At 36.4% G+C, this 12037-nt stretch overlaps 1 protein-coding gene across 2 annotated transcripts in view; it reads left to right on the top strand.

The window, feature by feature from the left end:
• The window catches only part of RASGRP3 (RAS guanyl releasing protein 3), a 66769-nt gene that overhangs the window by 21768 nt on the left and 32964 nt on the right, over positions 1-12037 (top strand). The window contains exons 2-5 of one of the 2 annotated variants that reach the window (XM_019741830.3): positions 5334-5466; positions 8335-8528; positions 9549-9651; positions 11477-11539. In XM_019741830.3, the coding sequence (XP_019597389.1) occupies positions 8459-8528; positions 9549-9651; positions 11477-11539 (236 nt within the window). In that variant the 5' untranslated portion in view covers positions 5334-5466; positions 8335-8458. Of the gene's footprint in view, positions 1-5333; positions 5467-8334; positions 8529-9548; positions 9652-11442; positions 11540-12037 lie in introns of those variants that run through there. The other variant, XM_019741897.3, reaches the window with a different exon arrangement.

Below are 12037 nucleotides of genomic sequence, written 5' to 3'. Positions count from 1 at the left end.
TTAAATAAATAAATAAATAAATAATTTCCCCAAAGTTTAAAATTTTAACTTCTGAGCTATACATTTCCTAGTTCTAAGCCTTGTTTGGGGATATTATTAATAGTTACAATCTGAATACTGGAGTTTCCATAGTAGATCATAGCCCTTCCATGTTGCCGAATGTATCTGTGTGGAAACCACCTGATTGCAAATGTCTAATATGGGTATATCTTGGTTCTCTCCCATTTTTGGCTCCAGCCAAATGCTAGGAAAATACCTCCTTGATGGGACTTTGAGAGTCCATGTTATTTATTACCAGAGCTTCTTCTAGACTCTCATTTCTCATTCAAATCATACCAGATAGTTGTAAATATGTTAGTTTAATTGTTAATAATAAATACCAGTTACCAAGAAAAAAAATAAAATAAAATGGAGTTTAACCTTGTTACTTAATTGTTAACCAAGCAATCCAAGGAGGCCTTGTGAGATGAGCTCTGAGCTGGTTATTGACTTCTGTTCAGTAGTTGGTACCAGTGAGTCCCTGAATTGCCAAACTTGCTGTAATAAGGATGGTTATTCATTTTCAGACAATAGGGCCAGTGATAGAATGCTTAGGAGCTAAGCACAGGGAAACATTTGTTCCAGAAAACGTCTAGAAATTGATCTAGCAAGTGAGCCTTAACAACAGCTAAAATTTGTGCGGATAGGGAAAAAATTCACATTTTTGGATGGACCTGACTGGACCTTAACTAGAAACATGATAGGGACAAGTTATTTAACCTCTCTAGGCCTCAGTTTCCTCATCCATGAAATAGAGAGGCTAATTCTCAGCTTTCAGGTTATAAGATTTAAACATAATAGTAGTAATTTTTCCAACATTGTGTCCAACACAGTACATACCACCACAAGTAGTATTTGTACAGGCTTGTTATTACATTGTTTTCTAAAATCCAGGACAGCATTGATTATGAATGCTCCATTAATTTAGGAAAAGCACTTTGCAGGAAAAAACAAACAAAACCAAAAAAATTGAAAACCCAGGAAAACCTCATTATCACATTAAATAAACCCATCTAAGGCAAGAATGAAAATAAATTACTTTTAGAGTTGAGAAATACAACATTATCCATGGCTACCCCATATTGTATTGTTAACTAACCTTTGGGGCTATTGCTATCAATAGCTTATTCTCTGGGTCATCATCATGGTCTGTTTACAGGGTTTTACTTTGCTGTAAGCATTGGTCTCATTTCCTAAGTTTATACTATCCCAGTGGGTTTGTGATAAAAACAACTTTGACAGTGATGAAAATGAGACTGTAACAGAACATGCTGAGAAAAGTAACTGATTAGAGGAAATAAAGTAGACAGAGAAATCCAAAGAACTGAGAGGTGATGTTGAAAGAAGTGAGAAGGGAAATTAAAATTAAAACGAGACCAATGCAGAAGCAAACAAAGAATACTAAATGTGAAAGAGTGAACTGAGAAAACAAACAAAAAAACACCAGTATTGTATCTTGTGATTTATGACCTTTTTCAAGGCAACAGATAATGAGGGCATTGGAGAGGATGAGTGGTGGACAAAGATATAGAAAGCCTGGTTGGGAGGGTGGAAAACATGGGATGGTGGCTGCGGTTGTAGATTCCAGAATGAAATATCTTGGATCAAGTCAAAGGGTGAGAGGTAAATTATTTCTTTATTATTTCACTTCCAGTACTGTCTTTCTTCCTCTTCACCATTTCAAGCAAAGCTAGGTGAAGTGCAAGCAGGAATCCATGCCCTTCTGAGGAAACCACCTAGCAAACGCCAGCCATGCTTTAGCTCTGAGCTTCAACCTTATGGAAAGCATGTATTCATACTTATGAATACAGAAACTCAGAATTGCCTGCTCCATACATAGGAGAAACTCAGAATTGCCTGCTCCATACATAGGAGATTTGCCATAAAAGTTATTCCAGAAAAGTTACCTTAAATAATTTCAGACACTTGACACAAGTGACTTATATCACCCAAGGAATAAGAAACACTAAAATTCCTTCTCAAAACAAACTCCAGAAGAAGAAAAACATTAGCCTTCTACTCTGGATGGGAATAAGCCTTATATCTCTAGTTTCTTCTGTTCTTCATAGCATCTTTTGCATATTTTCCCCTCTTGATAAAACTCAGACCTGTCCCTATTAGACCTTCCATCAGAATACCTTTTCTCCTTGTTTATAGAGTAAATAGTAGACATCAGACAGGAATTTCCCCAACTTCCTGCTGTCAAAAGTATAAATCTACCTATATCTATACCCATTTGTTTTCTTTTTTTCTGCTGTTATATTGAGAGAGGTGCCTCTCTGCTTTATCTGAGGTAAATCCCACCACCTGTTCATGGGTCCAGCACTCCTGTCCTCTCAGGGACCTTGTTAGAAGGATTAAATTATCTTTCTTCTGTTCTTTAAAATTTTCTTTCTACTGATTCTTAGCACTTACACATGCTCAGGTGTCAACTCAGAAATCTGTAGCTGGTTCAGAAGCTAACTCAGTATTTCCCCCTGGATGTCTCAGACATTTCAAACTCAGTATGTCCAAGAGTGAACTCATCATTTGCCTCCCATGAATTTCCTGCTCCTGCCCCCTCCCCTCAACTTCTTAATCTCAGAGGAATGGCTCCATGACCCAACCAAATGTGTAGCTATAAATCTGGAAATGATCCCTGATTCCTCATGTCTGCCCATTCCCCATAGGCAATGGATCAGCAAATCTTGTTGGATCTCTTTTCAAAATATATTCTATAGCCAACTACTCCTCTCCATCTCCATTACCACACGCTGGTTTAGATAACTATCCTATCACTGTTTGTCTGAATGGTTAAAACTGACTACTAACAGGTTTCCTAAAATGTAGGTCTTTACTGATCTCTTCTCCATACTGCAGTTAGAGGGATCTTTAAAAAATCCAAATATGATCATGCCACTCTACTTTTGCCTTTAAAACAATGGTTTCCCATTGTTCTTCAGATAAAGTCCATACTCCTCAATATGGTTTACAATACTGTTTATGAGCTACTCCTACTGACTTTTTAGTCTCATCTCTTGCCACATTTAATACTTCAGTCATTCTAAATGTCTTTCAATTTTTCTTAATTGCCATCTTCCCATCCACTCTCTGCCTAGCTTACACTTCTCTGGTTCCTCAACTAAATTAGCGCACCACTTCTTCATAGAATACTTTATTATGAGAACTTGTTTAATTCTTTGCTAAAACATAAGGGCAAGAAATGTGTCTGTCTTGCTCACCAATTTATCCTTCTCACTGCTCACCCCTAACTTCTTCTGCCAGCTACTCTGCTATCTTGCTTACTTAGTATCTGGTGTCTAATAGAGTCAGAGTAGTTGTCAAATAAATTAATTACCTTTCAGAGTTTTGCTATTATTTCTCTTTACTGAACTCAATCATCTTTTTTCTCCAGTGGAGTATCAGAGAGTATAATCACAGAACTTTTTAAATTTCATGTGTGTGGTGAGAAAGGGAGATAAAGCTTGAATGTTGCCAGAATAACAAATGGTACGACACCTTCATCATTAATCTTTAAGGCTTAAAGGTTTGTGATAAGTACCCCCCTTTTTTTACAAAGGATTTAGGCATTTAGAGAAAACCCCTTGTCTTCATAAGAAGGTCATATGAACGTAAAGACATATATATATGGTCATATATGCCTCCATATATATAAAGACAGTACCTGCCATTTAGGAGGGAAGAGTCTTCAAGGATTTTTATTTTGTTGTTGTTTCTCTCAGAATAGAGAATGTTATAGATAAGACAATCTTCAGAAATTCTAATATGGCCAACCTCATTTCAAAACTATTTTAGTTAAATACTTACTAGGTATAATATTTCACCTATAAATTCTGCAATCCGAAAGCCAGGAGGAAACTTCGCTGTCATTTTGGCATATTTCCTAGACACCGTCTGGGAATTTAGTGTATAGCATCTCTGACAGTCATTGCCTTGCTTTGGCTGGAGAACTTTCAGGAACGGGATTCCATTGCTGATGAGGCCAGTTGCCCCACTACCAGCTGCTCTGGTGTCAAAATAGCTTTTCTTCTACTTCCTTTCCCTGCTTCAAACTTACGTCTCTCTGTCACTTCTACACATTGGTCCTCTCCTTCAACTTAAGCCCTCAACTTAAAACCCTTTAAATACCATTGAAAAGGAAGGAAAGGGAGAGGAAGTGCGGGCAAAGGGAGACACCATCCCTGAGCGCCCAGCGTTTGGCAGGCCCCGTGGTGGGTACATTTTACATGCTGCCTCACTACCTCCTTAAATAATCTAGTAAACTAAGCACCATTAATAGCCTTTTACTCAGAGGTAAGTAAAACTTTCCTCATGTGGTGATCTTAATGTTAAAATCTAGTTGTTTTAAAGTCTAAAAGTTCTAAGTTAAGAGCCTGGGGTGCTCATTTATATCTGTTAATAGGCAGTAACATGGAATCGACTCCTTTTCACTATTTCTAAAATTGGGAATACAGTTCTTCTTGTCCTACGCAACCTCACAAGGATTTTTTTTTTTTTTTTTTTGATGATAGAGGCTTCTCCAGTCACATTAATAAAGGTCTTTTTGCTGCATGAGCACATCATGGCCATTGGAAATGACACCCAATAGAACACTATTGCCCTTTTGAAGTGAGAACTTCTGTCTTAGAAATGATTCAAGCCCTGGGAAAATTTTGGCTTATTGTGCTCTTTTCAGACGTGTGAGAAAATGTCTATGCTGAGGAGCAATCATTTTCACTGCAGCTAGAGAGTACCTACCAACACTAAAACAATTCCTAAACCATTGGGAGACTAAACAGCCTGGACCAAAATAACATTGACATTCACATTGAGACAGTTAGGAGTGATTTAGAGTCAGAGTTTGAGGATCATCACAACAAACTGTTTTAGAGATTTACTAACATCTCAAAGTCAGTGTTTGGACATTCGTAATGAGTAATCTCTACTGATATAAGTATATTTGGACTAAAGTATAAGTATATTTGGACTAAAATAATATTTTACACTATGTGTATACATATTGATTTTGCCCCATTTGTAGGTATTTAATAGGCTGAATTTTTTTAAAAAACTGCTTGATTTAAAAAATATCAAGTCCTAAATAACTATTTTGAAATGTGTTTGTTTTTTTTTAATTGATTTTGTGGGTCAGGTTTAGACAGAAATCTCAAAAAAAAACAACAACAAAAAAACACCCAAAAAACAACACAACACCTATAATTCAAGGTTTCTAGAAATGCTTTAACACATTGTGGATTCTTTTGGGTTTCTTCTATTTAACTCTGTCTAGGGATTTCTTTCTGTTCTTTTATCAGGTTCTCCAAAGTACTTACTATTTAAGTTGACTAAGCCAGTACTGCAGACTACATTCCCAGTTCACTTGCCAATGATGGTAGCTGCCCTTAAAATTCTTTCAGACCTGGAAATCTATCTATGTGAAACCAATAGGTAGGTATTTCTTTAAACTATTGTAGGTTATGTAAGAAAATCTACAAAACAAATATGCCTAGAAAAACTAACAGAAACATGCCATGATATTAACAATAGTTATTTTTGGATGATGACATTATGGGTAAATTTTCTTCCTTTCCTCTTCCTTACTGTCTATTTTAAATGATGACTGTATATTGCTTTTACAGTTAAGAAGGTTCACTTTTGGAAAAGCAGTTGTAGACACAATAATATCCACACATGTGAAATGAGATCTCAGGTAAATGCAGGCAACAGAATACTAAGCAGGGATGTAGACACATCTACTGATTATAGAAACAGATTGTAACCGGATAGCCTGGCCCACGTGGCTCTCATGTGCTGGCTTTTTTGCAGATCACAAATATAACTCCAAACATGGTGACAGCGTTTTGGTACCAGGTTATTTCTAACCCTCTGTGGAAGGTCAACACCATCTCTAAACAGCTCAGCTGAATAATTTTAAATTTGACCTCAGAAACTAGTTTAGTTAATCTAGACTGTTTGGTTCAAAGTAATCCATCTAATATTCAGTAACAAGAGTTAATAAGATAAAAAAAATGTCTGTATATATATGAAAGTAAACAAACTCCTCGATTGCCCAATCTTGACTTTTAATGGGATTGACAGAATTTACATTAGGGAAATCAGAGAAGTGCTGCCCCAAAATATCCTGGAAGAGGAACCAAATTCTTATTATAAATATAGGCAGATTCTATTAAGTCTAGAATGCTGGCAAGAACTTCTGTGCTAGTGATGTTTACTAAAAGCTGACTTAAGTTAGTAAAACAAACTAAAAATCACCTCTTCAGAATTTATATTACACATTTATACAAATATGTTCAAAGACAAACTTTTTACAATTTTTATTTTATTCATGTCTTCATCCACTCATTCATTAATTTAGCAAAGGCTTTTATGAGTATATTCTATACATATGTGTGAGGCAAAATCTTAGGAGTTGGGGAATACACCAGAGGAAAAAAAATACAAAAATCCCTGCATTCACGGAGCTTAGGTTTACAGTGCTAAAGACATTAAAAAAACAAATAAACAGAAAATATATAAAATGTCAGATGCATATACATGTTAAGAAAAATAAATCTCGGAAGTGAGGTAGGACGTGCCAAGTGAGAGATGGGCATGCTGAAAGAAATGTTGTTTTAAATAGGGTGGTCAGGAAAGGTCTTACCGATAAAGTAACTTGGCTAAGAAATGTAAAAGTGTGGGTTCCAGATAACTATAACTTTAATATTCCCCTTTCTCAAACCATTTGAGCAGCAGAATTGGGAGAATATCAATCCACGGTTTCGGTTAGTTTTATTACACATATGAAATAACCCTTCTTTTTATGCTCTAAGAGTGGTACCTTCAGCACAGAAATATGACATAATATGACATAAATATGACATAATATGACACAGACATAATACACAGTAAACATGTTTCCTTCAGAGCAATGTGCCTGGTGAACAGACTCACTCAAATATCACTCTTCAGTGTCCTATTGAACTAATACAACCATACATATGGACATTAGTTGTTGTTGTTGTTTTTCTATTCATTTATGTGTTTGTTTTCTGAAGTGGACTATGAGCCCAGTGAAGCCAGGGATGGGACAATGATTTGATCATCTTGGCAGCCTCAATGCCTAGCCCAGGGCTGAGCACAGTGATTACCAGTTGAATAAATTAATTTTGAAAGTAAAATAGACAGTGGCTTCGAACAGTTCGTAAGATGAATCTCCAGTGGCCATATTTACCTACCGTTTAGTCCAAAGTGAATAACTATCTTATGTCATAATGACCTCTGCACTTCTTCATGCCCTGTATGGACCTGGCCTCAAAGACTTGATCTGTAAAATAAAATGCTGACGTGTCCCCAAAAGGATACTTTCAGTATAAGCAACTCTGAGAGGTTGTTTCCAACCCTATTTTCCATAGGACAGTGCTGTAAAATAAGACAGCTGTCATCTCCACATTTTCCTTCTACTTCTATGACAGATAATCTAGTTTATATCTTCTTTCTGAGGTGGTATAGAAGAGTGATATTTTTCACACTAGATTAGGGGGCAAAATTATGACAGTTTGTGATATCCACACTGGGGGGATTAATAAAAGGGAAAAAGGGAATCCAAACTTGATTTTATAATAGAGTCCTGATTCTACGTCTTAATAATAACTCTGTGGTTTTAGACAAGCTGCTGAATCTTTGTGAATCCCATGACTTCATTTGTAAACTGGAAATAATAATTACTATCTCACAGTATTATCATGAAGGTCAAGTTGGATAATATATGTAAAGCATTTGGTATAGTACCTGGTACATAATGTGGGTGTTAATAAATTATTGTTAATATTTTTACTACTAATAATAATAGTGTTACTATTGGAGAACTTAGACAAATAAGATTTTGTTTTACCAGTTGTTCAACATTTACATAATCACTAAGGATAATGCTCATAAATATATTTGTACTTTAAAGTTTATCTCCCTTTATATACTCATAATAATATTAAACCCAGTAATGTTTATAATATTCTTGGATGTTTTATCACTTAAGAATATGAAGAAAGTGTAACATGGTGTTTCCAAAAATATTTCAGCTGCAAAATAAGATGGTATTTAGTAGGGAACGTCTCTGTGGTCACAGAGCACAGTACATGAAAAGGGACAGCTTAGCAAGCATTTTGCCATTATGGTGGTTGATGTAGTCACTGTCACTTTGATACTTTTCTTGTAAAACAATGCAGCCAATGAAAGTCATTGTATTTTCAGGTAAGAAAGTGATGATTTAATGGGGTCTGAACTCTAGTCTGATAGCTTTCTTTTCTTGCTTCTTTATAGCCTTGAAGGATAACAAAGGACAGAGACCACCACTAGACACAAACACCACCAATTTGCACAATAATGGAGATGGTCTGTCTGATGCTGAAAATGTCTCTAGTTTTTTGACAACGGCTAAGTAACCATGGGGTCAAGTGGACTTGGGAAAGCAGCAACATTGGATGAACTGCTGAGCACTTGCATTGAGATGTTTGGTATGAGCCTTTTTTCCCCTTTGTATATCTTCCTCCTATCACTTCCTACTATCGCGTACTCCTACTCAGAGGCAAGTGTTGCTATAGAACAGAATTCACTCTCCATATCTTGATATTTAAGATCTTTTTTATTGACCTCAGTCTGTCTCTCCAGTATCACTGCCCTCTCTATCTCCTTTCCTTTACTGCTCACAGCTCATAATCCACACTGTGCACTTAATGTTTCTGGAACATTCCTTGCCTCTTTCTACCTTCCTGCTTTTATCAAACCCCGTTCACTGAGATTCTGCTTTAGGACTCATCTCAGGTGTTACTTCGATGTTCACAATACCATTCCTAATCTTCCCTGTCAAGAATGCTTCCTCCACTCTCCCTCAGCCCCTTGTAACTTTCTTACAGCACATGGTAGATATGCTGCTGTTATAATTTCTTGGCTTTTTTTTTGGCTTAGACAAGTGTGGGTAGCACAATCTGCTGCATTCTATATGTGCATATATGTCTTACATCTCCTACTAGGTTATAGACTTTATAGCTATATGCTTTTTATGTTGTTTATGGATCCATTTCAGCATTTTGGATTGTTCCTTACCCAAACAGAGTCACACCGGAGTCATTTGTTGAATTACTTTTATAGGAAGAGTTAAACCAGAGTAAAATTGTTAGATAAAATACAGGATTATCCGTTAAATTTAAATTTCAGATAAACCACATTTTTAGTATAAGTATTTCCTATATAATGCATGGGACATACCTATACTAGAAAACTATTCGTGGTTTAATCCTAATTCAAATTTAACTAAGTGTCCTGGATTTTTTTTGCTTAATTCTGGCAACCGTAAACCAGAGGAAAGGTGAGACCTACCCACTTAACTTGCAAAAAAATGCCAGCAGAAGCAAGAGGAAAATGATAATTGGGTCCATGAGAAAATTTTGACACTAATGTTTCTCTACTGATATTAAAAAAGGAGAAAAGTTGTACTGTTACCTTCTCACCTCTCATTTTGTTTTATTTTTTAACAGATGACAGTGGAGAGCTGAATAATAGTTATTTGCCAAGAATTGTTCTACTGATGCACCGATGGTATTTATCTTCCACTGAATTGGCGGAAAAACTTCTCTGCATATATCTTTTCAACTACTGTGTAATTTTCACAAGCATAAGTCATGTTCATTATTTATGTAAAAAGAGTGTCTAACCAAAGCCAGTAAATCAAAATGAATAAACAGTCTTCAGTCAATTATCCAGCTGTTTTGTGAATATAGATAAATGTCTAGACAAAACATCTGGATGATGGAACAAATGGTTGACTATCCATCTGGATGTTTTGGCTGTACATGAAAATAATCACTAGTTATAAAATGAAACAGGAGCTGTAAGCTGAATGTTTCTATCTTGTCTTAAGCATTTCTGCTGTTAGTACAATGAAAGAATATTTAACACTGATTCAAGACCTAATTGATTCCTCTTAGAATGGCAAAATGGTGGACCTAGAGGATACACTTTAGACATTTGGAAATGCCAGCCAAAATAATATGATCTGGCTCAGGCACAAACCCCACCTAAGGTTTTAGATCTTCCCTTGCTGGCAAGACACAGAAAAACATTCTAGTAGGTTTATTGTAATTTGTTGATTGATGTTAATTTTAGATTTCCTTCTGACGTAAGAGCCAAAAAAAAAAAATAAAGTAACCAAGCCCCACATTCTATAAGGGCTTTCAACAGTTCGTCAACTCTTGTACATAATACAGTCCTAAAAGGTGGTTGAAAGTCAAATGACTGAAAATGGCACAATAGTCTCACATTTATAAGGAGGTTTCATTCCTCAATATCTAATGTTTGTATAATTTCTAACGTTGGTTGCTACAGACTGCCTGCTTCAAGTCCAGAAAGCCCTGCAGATGAGTGAGAAATCCTATAGGGTAGGGGAAATCTGAGAGGGGGTGGGTCCATGGAATGTTATTAGGCCAAGTGGGACATCCATCTGCTCTCTTCAAGCTTTCTCCACTCTCCACTCCTTCCCTCCATCTTCCCCACAACCTCAGGGCAGAATGGCATGTTAGAAAGGGTATGGGGACAGTCACCCTGAACAGAGGTCCCTGGAAGTGAGCCAGATCCTAGTCCCCAGTGGTTTAAGGGTTCCATGGGTCCCACTATTGAGGGTAGCTCGCAGGGAAGGATGGATGGAATTGACTCAGTCTGGCCCCATCCCTTCTTAGGTTCCAAACACTGTCCAAAGAAATGTGCTTCAAACGGCATTATCATCATTAATAGATCCACTAATATATGAAATGCAAATAAAAATGGATACTTAGGCACAGTAAAGTCTAATACCTGAACGTACAGATTGTATGAAAGTTGAAACTACCTGTGAATAGACATTTCTTTAGATTTTCCTCCCTTTAGATCCCTTGTTCATTGTATACCCATGTTGCCTGGCATATAGCAGGAACTCAGCAAATATTTGTTTAAAAAAGTTTGAATAAATAGGTGAGAATCAATTGCAACACAACCTGTGTATTAATATACCTGAAAATGACATTTTCAAATACTAAAGGAATTAGAGTGTGTATATAAGGTATTAATCCTAAATACAAAATCTTTTTGGCTAAACTGGTGCTTCTATGTACTAAGTTTAAATACCTCTAGTTGGTAGTATACTTGTAAGTACAGTTGACAGTCATCATTTTGTAGGTGCTCAGGAAGGTACAACGGATTTTATAAGTGGCTTCTCTTCTAGACCAAAAAAGTGCTTCCCAGAGCAATAATACATAGTTTCAATTATTCAGTGCTGACTCATCAATAACCACTTCTCTCCCCATTTGAACGTCTACACAACCCAAATGTCCCCAGTATGGCCCTATTACCAGGAAGTCATCTATCTTTATCAAACAGCTGCAGGGGTGTGCAAAGGAAACAAATGCAAAGAGTTTTTCTTTAACTAGAGTACGTATCAAAAAGCCTGTGGAGAAAGCTGCGATGAATTTCGATTAAAGATCTGCTACTTCATGAGGTAAACATACTTACAAATTTAATTATTTCTGGTTCTGGAATTACTGACACTTTCCTTCTTCCCAAGAAGTAGACCTAGTTTGACAATAGAATTGACTCAGATTCTCCTTCTATTGATTTTGTTAAAATTGGCCCTTCTCTGTCCTTTGGGGTAGAATTAATTTATCTTTGTTTTAAACTAGAGCTCAAGCAGTGGTAAATGTGATTAGGGCATGAAACCAGCTCTTAGAGTAAATTCTTTTTTTTTTCTACTCCCTCACCATACATATTCCTACGTACTTGTCATGAGGTGGGAGAAGGGTTTATTTCTGTAAAGAGTCAGAACGAGAAACTCATCATGGGAGTGATGGACTTGGGTATTTGATTGAAGGAGGGATCGATGTAATGGGTGGGGGATAGGAGACTGCTAATTTGGGGGTGGCCCTAGATTCATTGTTAAATGTAATCTGTAAAATGATATAATAGTTTCCATAAAAGTCCAGCTTGAAATCTGGTTGTC

This window comes from Rhinolophus sinicus, chromosome 2 (assembly GCF_057876585.1).
Source record: "Rhinolophus sinicus isolate RSI-liver-muscle chromosome 2, RSI-T2T, whole genome shotgun sequence".
Lineage (NCBI taxonomy): Eukaryota > Metazoa > Chordata > Mammalia > Chiroptera > Rhinolophidae > Rhinolophus > Rhinolophus sinicus.
This window is presented reverse-complemented; position numbering and strand designations above follow the sequence as displayed.